At 39.7% G+C, this 24,967-nt stretch overlaps 1 protein-coding gene across 2 annotated transcripts in view; it reads right to left on the bottom strand.

Annotated features, from left to right (window-relative positions):
* Window positions 1-427: 427 nt before the first annotated feature.
* STON1 (stonin 1) overlaps window positions 428-24,967 on the bottom strand; it is a 60,213-nt gene continuing 35,673 nt past the window's right edge. For both annotated transcript variants that reach the window (XM_075204098.1, XM_075204096.1), the window contains 3 exons: window positions 12,287-14,213; window positions 8,905-9,107; window positions 428-1,061 (listed from right to left, as the gene is read on the bottom strand). In XM_075204098.1, coding sequence (XP_075060199.1) covers window positions 987-1,061; window positions 8,905-9,107; window positions 12,287-14,183 — 2,175 coding nt within the window. In that variant the 5' untranslated portion in view covers window positions 14,184-14,213 and the 3' untranslated portion in view covers window positions 428-986. The remainder of the gene's footprint in view (window positions 1,062-8,904; window positions 9,108-12,286; window positions 14,214-24,967) is intronic.

Genomic DNA, 24,967 nt, shown 5'->3' on the forward strand with positions numbered 1-24,967 from the left:
CTCCAATGCAACATGGTTTTGCCCAGGTTCCTTTTTTTTGCTTTACTCTCCTTAATGAATCAGGCCCTCTGTGCTTCCAGCTTTTTGGTATTAATCAAACATTTACACTTATCAGGTTTATTTATCAAGTTGATCAATTTCCTGCAGAGTGACTGTTCTATATAGTGCATTGTTCATCTCTCAGTATATGGCCAAGTGTGAAGGAGCAGGATAAGAGGTAGCATGACATAACTCATAGGCTGTCTGTGTGTGTATGTTAGGGAATTTAGATTGTAAGCTACAATGGGGCAGGGACTAATGTGAATGAGTTCTCTGTACAGCGCTGCAGAATCAGTGGCGCTATATAAATAAATGATGATGATGATGGATAACTTAAACATATGTATAATATACACATTCACTTGTACCAGGCACAATTAACACAGGCTTTTGTTTTTTAAGTCAGTGTCCCTTTAATAGACATTAGTATATGATAGGAGTGCAGTTTAGTCCCTGAGTACATAAAAGCTGGCAGAAATGTATGATTTTAATTATTGCTCATGTAACATTGTTCTTTTCCTCCATATGAATTGTATAGTTTTATTGCTAAAGCCTGGTTATGCAAATTCACCTTCAAAGTATACACAAATTATTTGTAGCATATTTAGGTAAGTATATAAAAATGTGTTTAAATCAAATATAGAATATTATTTTCTATCATTGTGTAGCGTATATGTTATATCAACATTGTATGTTAAATATATATGATTAAAACCCATTGAAAATGTCATTATAAAGCAATTCTTATCATCTGTACATATACAGACAGCAATGTAAAGTCTTTATCACACCAGCAGTACGCTATATCCTGGGCTGGCTGAGCATTCTGGGAGTTATTGTTCAGTTCATAGAATGACAAAGGATGGAAACGTCTTAAATAAGTGGTATATTTCAATAACGCAGTTACTCTGTTGTAGTTTAATAACATTCACAGGGCTATCTTGTTTCTACTGCATGATGCAGTCTTCAGTTTTGTTCACATCTTCTCCTGCAGTAGGAATGTGTTGTTTTTCAATCTCCACCTGTGTTAAAAATAAAATATAAATATTTACGTGAGAAAATGGAAGACAGATATTCCTTCGAGGAAGGAGACACAGGATGGACATTTGGGAAAGAAGGAGACATTTCAATACAAAGGAGAGGCGCATATGGTATATTATCTTTTGAAAGATACAATAGATCACAATATTCAATTGAAATCAGGGCCGCTAAGAGGATTCCTGTGCCTCGTTGCGGCTTCTTCTTTTGGGTCCCACCTAGGATGCACGTGTAGCCAGGCCCGGCGCTCCCATTAGGCAAGGTTAGGCACTTGCCTAGGGCGCCGGGCTCTGGAGGGTGCCTGGAGGCGCCACAGAATGAACATTACTTTAAAACTGTGCAGCGACCGCTGACCATACCTGTCACGGCCGCCGCACAGCATGCAGATACATCCACAGGGAGGGGCGAAGAGGCTATTGCTCACCACCGCCGCCTCTCTGCTCCTTCTCCTCCCCTCCACTCACTGAGTGTCGGGCCGTGACATCATCATCACAGCCCGACAGTGTCAGTGAGTGGAGGGGAGGAGACGGAGCAGAGAGGCGGCGGTGGTGATTCAAGGTAAGGAAAGACGGGGGGAGGAAGGAGGAGGGCGCCGATTTTTGCGGGGGCGGGCACCGATTTTGACAAAATGCCTAGGGCGCCATGGACCCTAGCACCGGCACTGCGTGTAGCCTCTGTGCTGTGCATACAGCCTAAGGGCCCCTCCTCCATGCTGTGCTCGCATCTTTGCAAAACCATGTGCTTCATGTGCAGTGTAGGGGGATGTGTCTTGGCGGATCAATAGAAAGCTACCGTCCTTCACCCTCAATCCTGGTCTGATGGGGCCATGAATTGGGTCGGAGCCTCATCCGCCCCCACCTAATCAACACTGCTGGCCCAAGAATATTTTGGTTTTGTACCTTCACCCCTCTTGGCACCCTTTATGCATCTTTCTGTTATCTGTTGTATGTATTATGGTAGCATACATGACAGGCAATGCCAGAAAATAGCACATAATAAAATGGTAAGTGGGCGTTTGTTAAAACAAAATCCTTTTTAAGGTGGAAAATCCCTTTATTCTCTGTATACTACTTATAGGGGCAGAAATGTAACATTTTTAAATTTAACATACATGGGACTAACTAGTTTATATCAGTTAAATGAACATTATTAGGGACAATGGTGAAGTTAATCACAATACAAGGCCCAAACACAGGCTGAGCCCTTCATGAGCACAGGTGCACAATCATTGACCTCCCTTTGGGTACCCAATGCCTCCTGTAACCATCAGGCCTAATACATCCATGTAACTAAGTTTCCAAAATTCTCAGCAGAAGGTGCAAGTATTTATACTGCACTACCATGAATATATGTGGTTTGCAAAAGGAAAGAAAACATCTAGAATACACTGATCAGCTCCAACATTAAAACCACTAACAAGTGAAGTGAATAACATTAATTATCTCATTGCAATGGCACCTGTCGAGGGGTGGGATATATCAGGCAGCAAGTGACAAGGGCCAATTTGTGATGGCTAGACAACTGGTTTGGAGCATCTCCAAAACAGCAGGTCTTGTGGTGTGTTCCAGGTATGCAATGGTTAGTACCTGCCAAAAGTGGTCCAAGAAAGGACAACCAGTGAACGTCAGGGTCATTGGTGCCCAAGGCTCATTGATGCATGTGGGGAACGAAGGCTCACCCGTCTGGTCAAAAGAGCTACTGTAGCACAAATTGCTGATAAAGTTAATGTTTTCAATGATAAAAAGGTGTCAGAACACACAGTGTATCGCAGCTTGCGGTGTATGGGGCTGTGTAGCGCCAGACCGGTCAGAGTGCCCATTATAACCCCTGTCCACCGCTGAAAGCGCCTACAATGGGCACGTGAGAGCCAGAACTGGACCATGGAGTAATGAAAGAAGGTGGTCTCATCTGATGAATCACGATTTCTATTACATCATATGGACGGTCGGGTGCGTGTGTGTTGTTTACCTGAGAAAAGAGATGGCATCAAGATGCATTATGGAAAGATGGTAAACTGTCGGAGGCAGTGTGATGCTCTGGGCAATGTTCTGCTGGGAAATCTTGGGTTCTGGCATTCATGTGGATGCTACTTTGACACGTTTACCTACCTAAACATTGTTGCAGACGGTATTCCCAGATAGCAGTGGTCTCTTTCAGTAGGATAACATACCCTGCCACACCGAATGGTTTGAAGAACATGACAAAATGTTCAAGGTGTTGACTTGGCCTCCAAATTCCCCAGATCTCAATCCAATTGAGCATCTGTGGGATGTAATGGAAAAACAAGTCCCAGCCATGTAGGCTCCATCTCGCAACTAAGAGGACTTAAAGGATCTGCTGCCAGATCCCACAGGACACCTTCAGAGGTCTAGTGAAGTTCATACCTCCATGGATCAGAGCTGTTTTGGTGACAAGATAGGGACCTACACAATATTAGGCAGGTGTTTTTAATGTTGTGGCTGATTGATGTATATGCTCCCTGATGTGCTTTCTGCATATCTAGAGGTGTTTGTCTGCAGAAAATGCATAAGAGTCAAGGAAAGCAAACACTTAGAGCACCAGGTCACTCATGTCTACTTAATTAGTTGTTGTGATACCTATAATTAATTATTAGGATCCCCTCCCTGGTCAATATGGCCAGGGATTGGATCACAGGTTACTCACAGGTACCCACTCATTTTAACGGTCACTTGTTATCTACATACAGTGATCTGAACCAATTATTCATGACCAGTCAGCCTGTCAATTTACTAGTAATTAGTTACTATTGAATTGATAGTCCTACCTAGCAAACTGCTGACATTACTCTGTTTAGGTAACACATGCACTATAAGATATATTTAGGATATATGACAAAACCTGTTCTTTTTAAATAAGTGTTGGTAAAAGGCTGTAAATGTGCATGATGAAAATCACCAAAAATAAAGATGTCACATGTGCCAAGAATTGTAAAAGTTTTAGGGGTATATTTACTAAACTGCGGTTTTGAAAAGAGATGTTGCCTATAGCAACCAATCAGATTCTAGCTGTCATTTTGTAGAATGTACTAAATAAATGGTAACTAGAATCTGATCTTTTTTTTTTTCTCCTGACATTACTAACTTACTCTAGTCCTCTGTTTATGCAAAGGCAAATTATGCAGAAGACATGTAGAGGTACGGGATCGTTTATTCACAAAGTTCTAAAAACTACAAATAATGAAAAGTAAAAACAAATATTACATAGAGACGTGGTCTTCCATAGTTTAATCCTACAGTCACTATGAGGAACACTGTTGCACAATTTAATAAGGTAAGGAAAGCCATAGGAAGTATATCGAAACTTGTGTATTTTATTTAATGCAATTTACGAATATGCATGGTGCTCTGTTCTTGTAGACGTGAATTTATTAATCACTGATATTTTCTTATCACTTTGTTCTTGTTCTGTTCTACAAAACCAGTGTCAATAAACAGAGATTTGAATTCTTCATAATCTTGCTACAAAGACTCTAAGGGGTCTATTTATTAAGCTGTGATGAGCCAAAAATTTGCAGAAAACAGCTATTTTCTCTAGAGAATAACCATCGCAGCTCTTCTTTTAATTATCAAGGGGTTAAAGCAGGAGAAATCAGAGATTTGCCATAACCTGTTTAATGCTTGTCGCTGAAATCTATGGGGACTGCGATGTGACCCAATTTAACAAGCCAGTCTTTTAAAAACTAATGTCATCTTAAACTGGCGCTCAAATGTTCAATGAAGTCCGGGTCAAAGTCCAGGGCTCGCCATGAGCCTCGGTATGCTAAATACAAGCAGCAGTGCATTTTGTATTGCTGCGATATAAAATGATACTGCTGCTGTCAGCAGTCGTGGCAGCCGTGGGCACCGCCGCGACTCCCTGTGCCCTGCTTGTGGCATCCCGGCCGTCTCCATGACAACCGGGTGTCACTTTCGGTTCCTGTATCCCAGTTGCCTAGCAACAACCGGGACGCATCAGGCTCCCTGCCGCAGCGCCCAGCCAGCTGTCAAACAGCCGGGCACGTGCGTTCAGGGCTGTTCAAGCCCAGCCAATTATGGCTCATTAGGGTAACGCAGCTGAGCGCTCTGCTTTATCATTGGCAACAGTGCCAGTAATTCATTATACTAAACCTGGAGCACTTGCAGGGCTCTGCCCTGATTGGCCCTTAGCACTATTTAGGGCTGTGAGGATTGAGCCTCACTGACGGTTATAGCGTCCTGTCTCAGTACTGCTGCCTGCTCCTGTGCTATTTTGCTGTTGAACTTTGGATTGATTACTCTGTGTATGACCTCTGCCTGTTCCTAGACCCTAAACCACTGCAAGTGACCCTGATCTTTTGCCTGTACCCGGACTCTGAACCATTGCCTGTGACCCAGACCCTGTTTTACCGGACGTCTCTACCTGTGCTCTGTCCGGTCCGCAGATCTCTGGCCTGTCCCTACTCCGTGTATTACCTCCTGTACCTGTGCGCTGCCGTGTGATCATAAACTTGTACTACACTGAGTGTAAGTCCTGGGGGCATTCGAGTACCTGTGAGCGTAACCAGTCTCTACGGGAAAAGCGGCTGCTATAGGTGAAGATCTCTTCTGCTAAAGTTCTACAAGTTTATGCCGCACTAGTAGCCATAACAGCTGCCCGCTAGCCACCTATGCTAAATAGACCCCCTCATTATTTTTAAAACATTTTGCAAAAACAAAACACACACATGGCATAGCTCTCAGTAGAGGTAGCTATAGTTTTGCACTGATCCAATATTAACTACAGTGCAATCAATGAATTTATGTGGAACCAGTGCCTCATTAATATACTATTTGTCACGGAGTGCCTCAGTGAGGTCACTAGTGATATTTTATATGGCTGGCTCAGACCACAATAAAGGACTTTAGACGAAAGGTGTTTCTTAAGGTAAAATATATTGTGAGGAGGATGACTATGAAAAATACACCTATTTAGTAAATGTATGTAACAAAATCATTATTTCTGTACACACTCGCTCTATAATACTAGAGTTTCAGCTGGCTTTAATCTTTCTTTCTGGTAAGACAAAAAAGGGTTAAGCATTAACATTTAATCATATTTTAGGTCATTGTTAAGCAGCTTCAGCTGAACACTCTAACACAAGCAATTTTGCAGAGTGATATAATCTTTCAGGAAATGATGATTCAAGCAAGTTTATCGTTACCGTTTCATTAAGTGAACTATGTTTTCCTGGTGCTCTCACTGCTACATTTTGTCTGACTAGACATCTCCTGTACCAGTCGTTGCAAGTTCTATTAATAAACGTTTTAAATATTATCTTATGTGACGCTTGCATACCTGTTAGGTGAGAGTCTTCCCCTTACAATAACTTATACAATTAGATAAGAATATTTATATAAATAGTAATATTTACAGGTGGGCAGCAAGATCTGCTCTTCTTTCATTTTCGAAGATATTTAGCTGCCACGAGCAAACAATGTTTCTATATATGCATACACAACCTTAGCCAGCTTAGGTTGCCGGTGAAGGAGGTTTTAGTTAGTATAGAAGGGGGAAGCACCGATATAAAATGATTCTTACTGCCGGCCATTAGCCACCAATAATGAATAAACCCCCAAATTTATATGTGCTCAGCATATTTCAGCCATACTGGGAGATTCAACTGCTAGTGATTTGGCGCACGGACATCGCGCTGCCCACATAGCTGGTAATTATAGTAGGAATCTCGGCTCATTTTCCAGGTGCAAGGAAAAATTAACGGAGATTTGTGTCAAATCTCCCCCGTGAGATGTCTCGTGGACGTTCCTGAGACACCTTCTGTCTAATTGAATCTCCCTCATAGTGTTTTAAACTGCACCTGTCATCTCCCCATAAAGCCAAAAATATGTCTTTAAAACACCAAACAAGGATTTGTCGGAGTCTGATATAAATAGCATGTGTAATTGCACTTCCTGCATCACCAAAAGAGTAGTAGTTGGGCAATCTTTATATTAAAACTGACTGAATGCCTGCTGATTGGCTCCTCCCTCTCTTTTGCATATGGATGTCACTGGTATGAGACACAAATGCTAACAGGAGAGTAAGAATCCGGATAAGAAAATACTGTGACTGGTACAGTTCACAATAATACATCAACATACAGAAATAACACAATCAGTCTAATGAATACTGAGGTGAGCAAATTAAAACATGTTAGCTATTCAAAGTAATTTCAATAGCTAACCACTACTTGTGTATTCACAGTCCTATGCATTTTATGGGGCAGTTACCATTGTCCTGAATAATTTTAGACTACAATAATGGTTTCTTGAGAATTTTATGAACTAAAAAGTACAGCTTCTGCAATACCGCTCATGGACAACAGGTAGCAATACAGAGCCAGATTAGTATGCAAGGGTCTGATAAATTTATTGCATTTTTAAATTTTATATGGCACAATGAATGAGTCCATTTTTTTGAAACGTAATTTGTGACCGATTCTAAGAATGTCAGCACATTATTGAGTTATTCTCAAATTGACTTGATGATCAAACAGTGTTTCTTGCAGGCATGTCCTGTCGGTTAGCTTTGGCGAGTCTAATGAGTTTAATATAAAAAAGAGCTAGTTATATTAGCTATATGCTATCCTTGATTGACAGAATTTATTAATTAGTTGTTTAATTTATAAATAAAGTTTTATTAGTTATTTCACAGTTCATTTGGTGTTTCAGGAATTACGTATCTCATTATCTCTAAAACTGCTGAGATTAACTTGTTTCAGGCACCGTCTCCGCACTGACACTTGGTGCGGGAGACGGACGCCTGCACCCTCTCGGCAGCCGCGTCCCGTTGCCTCCTTGTTCTCCTGCACGTTGCGCGTGCGCATGCTCCCTTCAGTCACGTCACGCTTTCTCCGTACACCTGTCGGCGGTCAGCATGTCCCACCTCTTCAGACAAGCTTATAATATTCCTCAACCACCCTCCTAACCTCACTAGATTACCCTATCACCACCCGTTACACAATTCACACAAGACAACAACCCTCTGACAAACATTGCTGTGTGACTGGAGCATACATCTATTTTTTTACCTTTTGCAATCTGGCTGGACTCAATTGTAAAGAGCTATGCAAATTGCTGGCGCTATATAAATAAATGTTTATGATGATGAATATAGTGCATTCTAGTTAAATGAAATTACAATAAAAAAATAATATAATTTTACACAGAAGCAAGCCTTGGATGCTGTGTCTTTTACCGCTAGCATTACATAAGTGAATTACAATGTGTCTGTTTGTTTTCTTTACTTTTACACCCACAGGAGAAAAGTTGCTTATGTTGTCCAGGTGTTTAATAAACCATCTTAAGAACACAATCACTTTGATAAAATGTCAGCATGCTTCCGAGACAGACTCTTCCCATTGATAGATATCAGACAATGTTTTCATGTTTGTGTAGCAGACTGGTGAGCTGTGGCTGTACTTTACCTGCATACATTACAATTATGGGCACTTTACAGATGACAGCCTTGTGAGGTTTGTACACATTTGCTGAACTGTATGGTTTTTCCACTTGTTTTGAACACAAAAAAACAGCTGACAGCGACAGGGTTGTATACATGATGAAATGCATATATTTATGCACAGCATAAAGTAAGTGGTTCATATTCGGATAGCAGTGTCTGCTCCAGATATACCAGATTAGATGAATCTGTCACAGAATCCCACATTGATCAGAAATTTCTACAAGTAGTAAAAGCATGTCCAAATCTAATCAGAAAGTATAATGTTCCACTGTGTATGCTTACATCCATTCCAATAACAATTTATTTGTAATGTAAACCATTCAAAATAAATGTAAAAATCAATAATACCTGGATGTTGTAGCACGCTTTCTGTGTGACATGTTTATGGGGCTGGATATCATTCTCGATGCCCATTGACTTCACCTCTGCCCCAGAGACACATGTAAACGGCATAACAAACTGTACAGTTGCTATGGGATTCCAGCTGCGAGGTATCTCCTGGTCTGAGCCGAGCTCAAGCTTGCAGGAAAAACTATGTGGTTGATCAGGACCTTTAAGAAGAATGGAAAATGTTTTAGTATATGAATGTAACACTCAGCAGGACATATCTTGATAGGTGCCAGTTGGGTAACATCTCAACCCAGCAATCACACGGTGCCGATACAGATTGGAATGCAGTCCTTTTAAAAAGTAGAATGCTTTGATATTTTAAAGTGCTATATAATTAGTTTTTATTAAATTACAAACATTAGCCAATGCGTCTTGTTGAGAAATTGAAGTAGTTTGACTTGAAGTTTGTAGGCTGCACTTCACGATGTTGAAAGGGTATTTTCAAGGTTCTAAAAGAATACTGAGACTCTTAGGCTAGTGTCACATAAGTGCCAGAGTTTTGCTGCTCATGTGACACTAGTCTTAGGTTCATTTGTATGATCAGCTATTTATATAGCACCACTAATTCTGCAGTGCAGTACAGAGAACTCACTCACATCAGTCGCTGCCCCATTGGAGCTTACAGTCTAAATTCCCTAACATACTGACACCCAGATAGAACTTAAGGTCAATTTGATAGCAGCCAAATAACCTCCTAGAATGTTTTTGGAGTGTGGGTGGAAACCTACACAAATACATGGAGAACATACAAACTGCACACAGAAAAAGCCATGGTCAGTAATCAAACTCATGACCTCAGTGCTGAGAGGCAGAGGTGCTAACCACTAAGCCACCGTGCTGCCCATTTGTTTTATGCTAAGCTTTTTTACAGAAGTGTGAAAATTTTACTCTGAAGTGCAAATGATGCTTTATAATGTCATTGTCTGTCTTTACGTGTTGCTGTTGTTATGTAAATCACAAGTATTAACACTTTCGAGATATCAGCTTCTGATGGGAGGTACTGGCTGCAGCTTTGTGGACTGGGCCGTTCCTTACGGAATGCGAGCTAGGTGCACTTATACCACTGCAGGCAAAATCGTGATTTTGTGTTAACAAGATATGTCAATAATTTTTTTTTCTTCGAAAGGACTTCATTTCTATACATCCTTGGAGCTGACACATATTAGACATCAGCCTATACTTTCAATTAGGCAGCACTGTGACATAGTGGTTAGCACTTCTGCCTCACAGCACTGTGGTTATGAGTTTAATTCCCGACCATGGCCTTATCTGTGTGGAGTTTGTACGTTCTCCCCGTGTTTGCGTGTGGGTTTCTTCCGGGAGCTCTGGTTTCCTCACATACTCCAAAAACATACTAGTAGGTTAATTGGCTGCTATCAAATTGCCCCTAGTCTGTGTCTGTGCGTGTGTGTGTTAGGGAATTTAAACTGTAAGCTCCAATGGGGCAGATACTCTGTACAGCTCTGCGGAATTAGTGGTGCTATATAAATAAATGGTGATGATGATGAATTGGAAGCCTCTTCCAGGTCCATATTATACTACCAAATACATTTCTATGCATACAAATCATTATGTAAAAAAAAACATTGAAACACACAAATGTTATCTATGTTATAAATGGAAAACATTCAGTGAAGTGCACAGTGATGCTTTTTACTTTGTCCACCATGTCTGCATCACAGTCCGCAGTCCCACAAATGACAGTGCACAGTGTTTACATCGGGACGTTTTCCAAACTCGGAGGTGGGTGTGCACCTATTTATACAGGCAGATAAATAGGTGCATGTGTGTATATAAAATGTACTGTATGTCGCATATTCTGTGGTTAGTAAATGTGACTTACTATGTTTGTTTATTAGTGCACTGTGTGTTTTCCTAGAGTGTATTAACAGACCACACATTTTATTTACAGCTACCACAGAGATAATGTGTCCCTTTGGCTATGCCAGTATTCAATGTGGATTACATGTATTAGCTTCTCTACAGTGGACAAAAAAAACAACACATTTAAAATTATAAATGGTGAAAAAAATAATCCATTGGAATATGAAATACTAGAATATCTCTTGGACAATAAATTATACTGCAAATAAAAAAATGTATGTTTTGTGAAATTTGCCTTATGGCAACACATAACTACTGAGTAAAAGTCTAAAGCGATCAATCCATACTTGCCAACTCTCCCTGAATGTCAGGGAGATTCCCTGAAATAGGGGTGATCTCCCTCACTTCCTGAAGAGTCTGGCATTCTCCCTGATGCTGAGCCAGTACAAGATGTGGTTGGCAGTACAAGCCATCTGTGGCATGATGACACAGTTCAGAAATTGTGTCCTATGTCCATGTATTGATGCCTATGGAGTTGGCCATTTTCATGGAGACCAACATTTAATCAAAGACTGACAAGTAAGACAACATGACTTCAGTAATGGAGACAGAAATGTAAAATACACTTCAGTCTCTAGAGATTCATTAGCTGCTTTTCCTTAACGCATAGTTGCCTACTCTCCCGGAATGTCCGGGAAACTCACGCATTTCTGGGAGACCTCCTGGTCTCCCAGGATAGTAGGGCAGCCTCCCATTTCTCGTCCGCGCAATAGATAAGTTGCGGGGCTTAATGACGCAAATATCGCGTCATCTTGATGATGCGATTCGTTAAGCCCCCCCACACACACAGCCATCTCCCCTGGAATCTCCCTGAAGCCAAAGAGGAAAGGTTGGCAAGTATGGATCAATCACAATTCCAGATATCACAGTAATCTGCTAGTAGAAAAAATCTGGAGTCAAGGGAGGCACACAGATCATGTGCAAGTTAGGGGATCTCCAATTTGATCTTTTCACCAGTAAATAGATTTATTTTTTTAATTTTTTATAAGAGCACATTGGGGTTTATGTATCGATAAAGTGCAAATGTGCTATATAACCAATAACTAATTTTGATTGAGCTGGTAGAAGTTAGATAATGAAAGCAAATCTCTGGCGTTTATGGGTTACTCCACTTTTGCACCTCATAAAAACTTTATTGTTTGGCTCACTATCAATGGGCAAGGCTGGAGGGCAGACATCTGTACGATGTGGTACAGTATAAAACTATTAGGGTCATATTCAATTAAGCACGAAATTCCCCCCGGCACAGACCTGAAGGCACTTCGCATTACCGCAGCACCCCAGATTTCCATTCGCACCCCGAAGGGTTGCAAAGGGAAATCTGCGAAGTTGCGGTACCGTAATAACAAAAAAAATGCGCAGCTGCGATGTTGTGACTTAATTGAACATGCCCCTAATTATTTCAAAAATATGTGCAAAACTGTCTTATAATTGAACAGAGCAAAGATATATTTACTAGAATTTTTATCTGGGAGCCGGTCAATCTTCCAAACGACAGCCTTGTATGCTTTCTCATATTTTGCTGTTCCGATCGTCACTTGTATTACTGGTTCAGATTCTATTTCATATGCAGACCCGAGACAAGCTCTTCTATTCATCTTTGTCTTAAGGGACCTCTGCCTCTGGAGGCTAACAGTCCAAAGTGCTTTCACCCACTGTGCAGGTACTGGGAAGTAGACTGTGACATTTTCACAGCATTTAATCTGTGGAGAAGCCACAACACTACTGGACATGTTTAAGAAAGCTTGGAGTTCCACATACGCCCCCTGTACCACAACCAAGCTCTTAACTGAAAATGGAAGTTCTTGTACACTACAAGGAGCTTTGAAGCGCATGAGCTCAAACCTACACGCATCCAACGGTGTAAATTTAACTATCCTGGACTGTTGAAATTCATGTTTTTTAACGCACTTGTGGAAATGATATTCAGAAATATTAATCAATAATCTGTCACGCTCCTTTGTAAAATAGCTGTCAGATAATTTTTGTAGTTCAACATCATTTAACGTTAAAAAACACTCCATGCCGCTATTAATAAAACAAAGACAATATACTTGACAAATCACTGCCTTCTCCTTAACTTTCCCCTCCTTGGTGACTTCTCCCCAAAAATTGTCCACTATTTCCAATAACATTTCAGGCTCCTCATACGTTTTCTTTTGCTTTGAAACCGGCGGGAGCAACAGCATCTCCTCCTCCATTGTTGCAACAAAGTCCATTAAATCATAGTAATCTGTGGTTCCCAATTTTAACATCTGTTCGATTTCTGCCTCATGGACTACTTCAAATTTTTGGTGGTATTTCCTTTTTTCCACATAAGTTACATTTTCTATCTTAACAGTGTGTATTTTATCTGAAACTCCTAAGTTTTCTAGTTTGGGCTCTGAAAGTCTGCAGAATTGATGAAGTTGAAATTCTTTGAACGGTTTTTCAAGGCCCTTTTCATAATACATTTTCAGAATTCCACCAGCTAGAACTTTCAGGTAAATAGGTCCCCACTGCCTCGAAGACATCATGTTCTTTTTTTCCGGTATCCTCAACATGAAAGGCCACCCATCTTTTCTCTGACTTCTAAAGAGACTTTGTGGAATAAATGATGTGTTTCTTTTTTCGGCGCAGACAGGCTGGCGTTTCAAACTGTCAGGTGGGTCAATGTTTAAGTGCTGAAGCCTTTCACATACATAACTGAAAGAACACTGGTTAAGACTTTTCTGGTTATTAGAGGTTTCTTTTTCCATTGTGTTATATTCCTGTTTTGCAGACATGTCTTTTATATGAGAGTCGGCTGTAGTGCATACACCCGTTGAAGAACAAATATTTGTGACATCACTGTTCCAAAATGGGCTGGAGAAGGTACAGTCACTTTGAGAGTGGCTTGAATGGAGAGTTGACAAGTGATCTAAATTATTATTACTTTTAAAGGTGGACAGATTTTCACCATTGATCCCTGAAGTTGATAGAATACTTGATTTATGGTTTGTTGTCAAGAGATTGGATGCCTCCGACAATGCATTCGGCTGGGTCCAAGATATTTCTGGAATAGGGTACAAGTTATAAGACCCTAGTTTGGGAGTGCATGGTGTGCCAGGGCTGTCTTTGATAGGCGTGCAAAGAGGGGAGTTGCTTGGAGGACCAGGACTCATAAAGAAGTCAATTATCGGAGATGTGTGAGGACTGGTGGAGTTAGAGTTAGAAGCACTTGCTGTCTCTTCATGAGACAGGCTCAACTGAAGACCACTTGATTTAGGATTCGGATTGTAAACATTGTGAGGAAAAATGAGGGATTTCTGTGGAGATTGGAATGGATTTTCATCATCAAAAGTCACCCAATTTTCCGGATTTGTTGAACACATTTTCTATCGATAATTTGATCTTTGAATTGTCTAGGAAATAAAAGAAACATCTTAATTAATATCATCTTTTGAACATATTACCAACAGTTATGTAAAATATTTATTTCAGGTGTCATAGGAGAATAGACACTTGTTTATCTTATTCCTCCCTCCCTATTGGGTATATTTACTAAACTGCGGGTTTGAAAAGTAGAAATGTTGCCTATAGCAACCAATCAGATTCTAGCTGGCATTTTGTAGAATGTACTAAATAAATGATAACGAGAATCTGATTGGTTGCTATAGGCAACATCTCCACTTTTTTAAACCCGCAGTTTAGTAAATATACCCCTAGTGTGTAGTAAAACACTGGAGGTCCTACCCACGGATTCCACACAGTAGAATCTGCTCTGATTACTGGTGTTTTATTAGCAGGTAGTGGAACAAACATGAAAGCAGCATTCTTCTCTAGAGTGTTGCAGCCCAAACATTAGGAGCAAATTCATTTGAACTGCATGGAGAATGCCAAGTATAAGGGCTAAATCTCACGAGTAACGGGAGTCCCATGGATGTGACTCCCATTGTCTGTTAATCGTGGGGTGGGAGGAATATAAAATAAATATGTTTAGGGGAAAATACCATTTAGGCACAGGAAACACTGTGGAAAAATATTATTATTAAAATCGTTTTTTTAATATATTAGTGCAGCACAAACTGTGACAAATGTTCATAAAATAGTATACAGGAAGCACAGTTCAAGGGTTTGTCAATGTATTTAACAACATAGAATATTTTAAAAGTTCATAAACCACTAGCTGGAACAAGGGCAGCAAAAGCATTCTGAATTGCATGTTTTCCAATATGCTATAACAATTTGCAAACCCCCAAATCATAGTGCCTGAGGCTGTTTCTTCAATCTGTCTTATTACAGGCTTGCTGCAGAATGACTATAGTTGCTAATTTCCAAGCATACAATTTAGGCCAAAGCACTGCTTTGATTTTCATTGTTAATGAACAATGTTTTTTTTTCCTAGGAAGCCTACACACATCCTATGCATTGAGCAATCTGACACATATAAAAACACTTCTGTTATAAAGACTGTCTGTATTTTATTTATGAGCTCACCTATAATTCTCATGTAATTGTATGCCATTCCTAAAGCATTTAAAAATATATTATACATTCTTACCCTGATTGTTGTATAGAAAACTGAATATATATTCAGGAACAGAATGTAGAAGGGGATAATTTCTAACCCTGCTGGAGACTGCGTTTAAATGTATGCGGAAAAAAAAACTCCATTTACGAAAAACCTGTTTATCAGTCCTGTGTAATGGAAAATGAACAGACACGATAATGAAATGCCCCAGACATTCTACCATCAGAAACAGCCATATGCATAAATATTAACGCAGCTAATGCTGCACCATTAATGGCTACAAAGCTGTTTTTCCTTGGAGCCATAATACATAATAGCAAAGTATGCTATTATTATCATATACATAAGTCATGATGAATGAGCAGAACAGCAACCAGAAATTATTTTTTTTTTCTTTAAAGAAATGCAGCTTTTCCTCTTATCATCTCTACTTTAACTTTCAAACTATAGAACCGATCTGTGGTATCAATAATTTAGCAGCAAGTCTCTTTAAATGACACAGTGATGGTCTCGATGCTGATATGGTTTCAGCTGGGTCCTGTTATGTAAATGAAGCAAATCTTTTCCAACAACAGTATGGTTTATAAGAGGTAAATATTTTTCTCTACACTGCATTATGCATCCTTCTGTAATGAGCAACGGGTGCAATAACATTCATTATTATTATTTTATACAAGTGTTGTTAGGATGTACAAAAGTGACAGCCAAACAAGTCCAAATTGGTGTATTAACAGCTTATACATATAATGTCCTCTTTATGTAAATAATAGTCACCTAGTTTATGGATCTTTTGAAAATAATTTTATGGCCATTATGCAACAGGTACCATAATCAGTGCTAACCATTGTATCTGGAACCATAATGGAAATTGAGTTCTATTTGTTCAAGCTAAGCAGTCATGTCAGGTTTTTCAGTATAATATGAAAGAGAATATATATACATATACAGGGGAATGGTGGCATCTGACAGTCCCATAGTGACCCTTGGGCTAGGTCACTGGGCAGCATGGTGGCTCAGTGGTTAGCACTTCTGCCTCACAGCATTGGGGTCATGAGTTCGATTCCCGACCATGGCCTTATCTGTGTGGAGTTTGTTTGTTCTCCCTGTGTTTGTGTGGGTTTCCTCCGGGTGCTCCGGTTTCCTCCCACACTCCAAAAACATACTGGTAGGTTATTTGGCTGCTATTAAATTGACCCTAGTCTGTGTGTGTGTTAGGGAATTTAGACTGTAAGCTCCAATGGGGCAGGGACTGATGTGAGTGAGTTCTCTGTACAGCGCTGTGGGATTAGTGGCGCTATATAAATAGATGATGATGATGATGGGCCACCTGCATTTTTTTCCTTTAAAATGTTCCTAAAAGGTTGCAGATTCGAGTCTTGCTCCCCGGGCTAAAATTTGCCAGCCCTCCCCTGTTCATATATATGTTATTCTTTTTCCATAGCATGTAGAGTTGATGAAATAATAACCTTTTCTTCTTTCTCCTTATAAAAATGCAAATTCGATCACCTGTTTAAATTTGCCCTTCAGGATGTCTACAGCTTTCACACATGTTGAGTGAAAAATGACCGTCCTCACATGCCATAATTCACAGCCAATATGAACTAGTCTTTTTGTAATCTGAGCTGATATTAAATAGCTAATGAGGAGTCCATATGATTAAAGTTTGCACACGTTTATTAATGTACTTTAGTAGATACAAAAAGGTAAAGGATGTAGGACACTCTGCATTGAGGGAGGCTCTGACGGATCTCCTCTCCACACTAACACATTTAGATTCAACTGGCCGCAAGGTACCGCTGTTCATCTCTGAGGTGCGCACATTAACGCCAATACGGTAACAAACCTCCGCTCATTTTTGTTAGAAGCAAGAGAAATCGGTGTAGATTTTAGTAAAAACATTGAGGCGATATCTCTGATGACTGTACCATAGACACATCGTGGCACCGTGTCAAACTGAATCTGCCCTTTAAATTGTGTTATTTTGATCTGCAGTCATAGCAGCTTACATGTAAGCTTCTATTAGTTACAGTTTACTCTAGTTCTTATGGTATTAGTGGCTGATATATCCGATCAGCACCACTCCTACATTTCTACTGGGGACCCTGAACATAGAGCAAATCAACAGGTTACCTGTAATACAGTTGAACTGCAGGAGTTAAATTTATCAAGCTGCAGGTTTGAAACATTGGAGATGTTGCCTTTCGCAACCAATCAGATTCTAGCTGTCATTTTGTAGAATGTACTAAATAAGTGATATCTAGAATCTGATTGGTTGCTATAGGCAACATCTCCACTTTTTCAAACCAGCAGCTTGATAAAGTTACCCCCAGGACTGTTTCACACCTTCACATTTTAACAGTGTTCCAGCAATCGAACAGGCAGAAATCAGATCAATTGGATTCGCTTCTTTAGAGGAAACCTTGGGCTGTGTCCTCCAACACAAATTTACAACAAGTTAGAGTTATCATATGGCGCTTTTAGCCTGCAACAAATTTTCCATGGTCAGTCTAGAGCTGGTTAATACGCAGCATTTAGGGTGACAGATTAAGTTAGATATGGTAATGTAACCATGAATGTTTTGGGGGGGAAACAAACTTGTTTTCTTGGCAACTGCAGGGTGAAGAACAACTACTATCAGCTTGACAGCAATAGTATAACGCATTAAAATAAGAAGCAGTGTAAATCAATCAAAAAAGATTGGGTCAAAGTGCAGTACCAGTCAACCAGTAACAAATACAGAATAAGAGCAATTGATGCCTGGCTACAAATATAAATCTAAAAACAGCGTTGTAGCAGCAGTTACTTTTTTTAATGAGCACACGACTAGTACATGGTCTGGTTATTGTCTAGATCACTGATCCCCACTGATCTAAATTATTGAAATCCTAAATATATTAACTCATGTCCTTCATAAAAAATAATTATTTTAACAAATTTCTGTTTTCAAACATTTTGTTTATTTAGCAAAACATTATATTTAATGTTTATAATTACAGTGACATAGCGTTGTAGTGACATAGTTTATCTTATTTTTTATTATCCATTCAAAACGGCAATAGTTTTCTTTCTAAGGCATTAGAATGCTTGCAGCATCTCCCCCCTCCCCTCTCATTTGTACTGAATGCCACTGACATTGAGGGACAAGTTAAATAAGTAAAACAAAATGTAGCTTTTGATGAGAAAATATTGATTTACAATGGCAGTGTCAGGTCCTGTGCAAGTACTGACATACCTGGACGTACCCTGCTGTCTCATATGTCCTGATAGCCTCACTGTCAGTATGCAGAGGTGAACGTTTAAAATCACATCTCTTTTCTTTTTTTTTTACTTTAATAAACACTTTATGGAAAGGAGATTTCCACTAAACTGCTAACTGGCATGTGGCAGCCAAAATGTTAAGCCTTATGAGTTACAATTTGGTGGTGTGTTGCGGTGTGCGCGGCTCTTTTCTAACATGGTGCCGCCTCACACCACCAATGCCCAGGAGGGTTTTGGTGCTGCCACTTGGTTGAAAATTTACAGCCTCTGTATAGAAAAGACTAAGTTAATAGCCTACTGCAGCCTTTTTATTATCACTTCATTTGTGCAGACCTGCATCAAGGAATGGCCTAATGACCAGCTGCGAGTTGCCAGCACCCGAGGCTTGTTACCAGAGTTCCAGGCCTATATAAGAAGCTTCCTGTAAACAGCACTTTGCTAGTTTATTGAGCATATCTATGTGAACCAGCACTCTCTATCCTCTACCTTCCTGGCTTCCTTCTTGTGTTTGACCCCTGGCCTTTGGATAACTACCTCTCTGCCTCCTGACCCTTGGCTGTTGGGCAACAATTCTTATATGGCTCTGAACTTGCTATTATTTAAGTCCCTAGACTCAAATACTATATTGTACATTTAAGCACAGAGGTGCTTAAATGTACAATACAACTTTTCTCACTAAGACACCTGACATTGGAATCCACTAATCGGGATCTGCCATATTCGTGACAGACATAACCCAATAAGTAGAATTTTTTAAATCATTTTTATGTACAGTAATAAAGCAACTTCCTCTGTTCACTGACTAAAATAGAAAGTCCTCCAAAGTGCATATTGTACTGTTTGTCCCTGGCACATGATTTCATATGCAGTAAGATATTCAACGAAAATGAACTCTGGTGTAATAAATAATACTGCTCCTCGCAAAGTACATTAGTATGCACAATATGCTGTTTCTAATTGTAAGCCATCAGTGCAGTATAAGAATAAAGTAATAATAATAAGAATAATTAAATCTAAATATAAAGACTTTAAATGCACAGCAGATGCTGTGACTTTGAAAAATTTGCATACAACAACTAAAATTACAGCTCAGTGATCTTAAAGCAAAAATACAGAAATATGCTTTGAATATTTTCCCCATATTTTTTTTTTTATTGGAACACTCAAAAAATGCACAGACTAAGTTGACAATGAGCCATTGAGGAATATGCTTCACTGAGAACCCCACAGTGGCTCATATGTAGAAACAAGGCGTGTAAGCGAATCCAATTTTAAAGTAAGTCAACCCGTATTTTAATTAGGAAACCAAACCAACAAAAGCAAACTAAATACGAAGTAGAAAGGAAAGAAAGAAAAGTGAAATATATAGCATGAGAGGCATGTTAATTTAGTAGACGGCGGAGGGTATTTCCACTTGGCAACAATAGCATCTTTCGCTGGACATTCTGAGATAATTTGTTCTGATTTTTGAGACTTCTGATGAAACCGTCGTGTATGACGGAAAAACGCGTCAGCTGACCTCATTTTCGGAATCCCGACTGGCAGAAATGTGTCTGACAGTAAAGATTTATTTAGCCTTCTTTATATTTGCCGGCCTACAGGCAAAGAGATCAGAAAAGGAAACTTCAACTTGACCATGAACCGACTATATTAAATGTTATACAGATCCTCCAACATGATCCATTCTGTCCAATACAAAATGTAGCCAAGCTTCCCACTTAATTTACTATTGCAGTTATCTGTAACCCGATGGAGTTTGCCCTTAATAAAATTTGGGTTTTAAACAATGACGGCAAATCGTTTTTTCTCAATATTGATACATTTACCCCTTCATGTTGAATGAATTGAGCACATACAAAGTTTGAGCAAACATGCTACTCCATGGTTTAGGTTAGAAAATGTGATTATTGGCAGCATTATGAGTGTAGCTAATAGCCTTGTTCACTTTACAGTATTATTGACACCATTAATATTATGGAATATAACCCTGATGCCAGTAGGCTAACAAGGGGGTAATAGCCTTTAAGTAGATATCATATCTTGTCTCAATTGCTTGTAGCTGACTCAAGTTTGAATGGTCATCTCTTGGTGAGAACTAACAGGGAAAGGGAAAGGAAAAACAGTGTAAAAAATAAATTGACAAGTAATCAATACACAACATATATGTGAAGCCGAAGTGTGGCTGTAAAATAGAAGATGAAATGTAGTGATAATAAACCACAACAAATGGCGTGTGAGTCAAAGGCAAATACAAATAACAAATGCAGTTAAACTAACACTCCCTCACTGCTACTTAAAGTCTGTGATTACAGAGATATGCAGCAAATTCTTATAGGGGATATATAAAGTGAAAAGCAAATGTGATCTTTCATGGCAAGCAGTCTAGTGTCCGTAATTTCATGGCAAGGACTGTTGTTGCTGGTTGGTATCTACAAAGGATTGGGTGGTGCTAGGATACATAGACCATGCAGAAAATCAACTATTCTGCCAGGCAAGACATTGAGAGGACTTTTCTGCTCTTAAGCACTTTACATCTGAATGGAAACCCCTATCTATGGCCTTTGTGACCAGGTGAAGTGTCACCTGAAACAATTCTTAAGAGATCTTAACAGCTGAGCTGCTAAACTGCATAGTGCAGGATTACACCAGCAATATTTCCTTTGATTTTATAGTAATACAAACTACCCTAGGCTTGGGCTATCGATGGCAATCAGCTAAGAGTCAGTAGTTGGATCTATAATATGTAATGGATCTAATAGCATCTTCTGGCAGTCTGTTGAGCCTAGATCTGATGACAGCATCTTCTTTCCCATCCTGAAACTTACATCAAAATCTGCTTTTTCAGCAGAGATATGCCCCTCTCCATGTGGGACCAGAATGCCTTAAATCCCTCTACTTTGGCCTTTGCTCTTTCGTCCTTTATTGTCCTCCGATGAGCTGTATGAATAAGCGTCTCGAAAATTTCTCTAGAAACAGTCCATGTCTGTAGTGGGGACTAAGGCTTGCTCCTCCCCCACCTTGAGGCTTATGGGATCTTCAGCACCCTCTTGTTTTCAGGTGCACCATTGCTTTTGTGGAAAATAATCCTGCAGCTTTCTCCATGAGCCAGAAGGTTGTCTAGGTGCACTAATCAAGTGATGACAGGAAGGCGTCACAGGTCCATCTGCCTTGCCTTTCAGGCCACACCCCATATGCTTTAATAGTTTAACTGAAGTCTCCTTCAGGTTACACAGACATTGGTATTTACATGCATGCTAAAACGCAAGTAAAAAAACATATAAACCGTATTGTGAATATTTTATATAATTTGTTGTGTTTAGATGCATTTACAAGCATGTAAAAATAAAAATCATCCTTTTCTATGTAACCATACCCATTTGCATTCATACTTGCGTCTGCGTGCTTTCACAATGCTTTTTTTCATATACTGCTTGTTCCATTTCAGTGCATTAACGCATGTCACTAAATTCAAAAGTCCTTTGAACTCTATGGGATCTCATTGTGTATATACCAACTATGATTGAACATTAGTGCTTTAACCAACCTTATGCTGTATTTTTCCCCTTCATACCAATGGCCAATTCATTTCAATAGGCTTATCCACTATATGTAGAAACCCCATTAAAATGAATGGGTTATAGAAATTAATGAGCTATTGTCATGAAAAGAGCTACATGTTGCCATAATTGTTTTCCCCCCACATTTATAAAGAATCAAATAATCTCTATTGTTGCCTGATGAAATCATGAAGTCCCTGGGACTGTTGGTCATTCACATTGCAGCTAGTGTGGGAAACTCGTTGTGATTGAGAATGTCAATAACCGCTCAACCAACCAATCAATTCATTTTTCTCTCATTCTGCTCCAGTGCTCTGAACAGAGGAATTGGGTTGTCACTTATGGATGTTATTAGAGTACAAATATGGAACATATCCCTTTGGATTACAATATGAAAATATTCCCTTTGAATTATATGAAGAAGATCCCGGGCCTGATTCATTAAGGATCTTAAATGAAGAGGTATCTTATTTCAGTCTACTGGACAATACCATGTTACATTGCAAGGGGTGCAAACTATTTTTCTGTTTTGCACATAAGTTAAATACTGTCTGTTTTTTCATGTAGCACACAAATACTTGATAGCTTATTTATACACTGAAATTTAAAGTTGATATTTGTGTGCTACATGAAAAAACAGTCAGTATTTAACTTATGTGCAAAACAGAAAAATAGTTTGCACCCCTTGCAATGTAACATGGTTTTGTCCAGTAGACTGAAATAAGATACCTCTTCATTTAAGATCCTTAATGAATCAGGCCCCCCATTTGTAGGAAAACAAAAACAAAATTTTTTTTTATTATTTGGTGAATAAGATTTTGGAGAGTTTTCCATTTCAATAAAAGTTCATCTAACAGTCAGGTCTATGGCACATTTACATTTTATTACATTTTTAGTATAATGGATTTGCATTTTATGGACCATTTACCATTATAGTGGGACCCTCTGGGGTAGAAATATTGCTCTGGTACCCACAGCTCAGGGAACCCAGGAAGAGCAGCAGCACTTTTCATTGTGGGTCTCAAGGAGGGGACACACTATTATTTTGGGTCCCACCTCTGAGGCTTCACACCCACCCGGCTGGACAGGATCTCCTATGACGGAACCAAGGTGCAGGTTTCCCTGTCACTAGTAGAGACCAGCACCCTGGATGTCTAGTCTGGAACTGACTTTGATTATTGGAAGGAGACCCCACACTCATTGTATCCCTGTCTAGCACTAGTACTGCTTGAGGAGTTTGTAGGGCTGATCTGTCACACTCACCAGTTTGATGTATTTTTAATTTAAAGAGCTTCTCCCATCCATCTGAAGGGAGATTCATTCAGCATACATGCTGGGATCCCCATTGAAATTATTGGAAAAACCTTTGTGCTGCTTGTAAGATATGAGAATTAACTCAGTGCATATTAAATTGGGATATACCACACGTGAACTATATATCAATTGCATTAAAATGCATTTTCCCATGCAGTCTACCCTTAGCACAAATGCGGAGAGATTTCATGTTGCACACACCCTTTGCGATGTTTGGAACCAAACTTGGGGGATGAGACTACATTTGTGGGTTTGTGGATACTCTGGAAAATGTGCAGGGTGGAAAGAGTAAATACGTAACATCAAAGTCCAACCTACTTCAAGTTAATTTCCGCCTTTATGGTTTTCTCCTAAAACATAGCTAAAGCAAAAGTAAATATGTGATGTCACAAAAGAGCATTTGCGCAGCAAGTTTTTGGTTTTTAAATGAGGCTTAATCTGTCTTTCTTAATTTTAAAATCTATTTTATGCATTATTTTTATACTTAAAATTTAGCAGTGTCAGTATCTAAAAGGAGTTAAATGTCTCTGACTTCAGGGCCTACTACTTTTCTGCACAACAGGCTCATCTCGGAGAATGGATTGGGGACTCCCCGACAGCTAAACTCATGGGTTTTCTTAGAGGATGTACAGGGTTTGACAGACCCCCCCATACAGTCCCTATTGGGCATAAGAGTCACTAGAATGGTCCCACCACTACTTAAGCAGACTTTAATGATCTGGAACATTGTAGGGGAGGGCATTGCAACCCACTGGATTGGATGTGGATACCCCATTAATAGCAATCTACCGGAGCTTTATAAATTAAGACTATTTCCCAGATAGCGGGCTGTGAGTATTATTTCTCTGGGGCAATTATATTCTGGGGGCACCCTCAAATTTTTTGCAGAGTTATAAGTAGATTTTCAATTAATGAATAACTTATTTTATACATACCTACAGTTACGTCACGCCCTGAAGGCACAATTTGGTAGCACCCATCTGACATTTGTTTCGGATCCTCTCCATGTACTCCTCAAGTGAGTAGGTTCCACAAAGACCATCTCAATGTTATATGCCAATGTACGCTCCATGCTAACTCCTGATGACCTGGCTCGACTACGACGGGGTTGGGAACTGGACCCGGGACTACTGACTGACGAGGACTGGACCTGTGTGCTCGACAGCGCTCGTGAGGCCACCACCTGTACCAGGCAGGTTCAGCTGTATATTTTACAAAGAGTTTATTACTCTCCCCACAGATTGCTCCAGATGGGTAGCCGATCCGACTCTAACTGTCCTAATTGCGGGGATTGCTCCGCTACATTCTGGTACCTACTCTGGGGCTGTCCTGTGGTTGAAGACTTTTGGTCGCAGGTGGTGGAGTGTATTCAAGACACAGGTATCGATATTCCACTGTTGTACCCCGAGACCTGCATAATTGGTCTGGGAGTTGATTTGCTGCTGGGGAGATCTGCGACCAGATATGTTCTTAATCTTTTCGCCCTAGCCAAGGTTGCAATTGCTAGAGTGTGGAT

The sequence above is a fragment of the Mixophyes fleayi genome, chromosome 3, assembly GCF_038048845.1.
Source record: "Mixophyes fleayi isolate aMixFle1 chromosome 3, aMixFle1.hap1, whole genome shotgun sequence".
NCBI lineage: Eukaryota > Metazoa > Chordata > Amphibia > Anura > Limnodynastidae > Mixophyes > Mixophyes fleayi.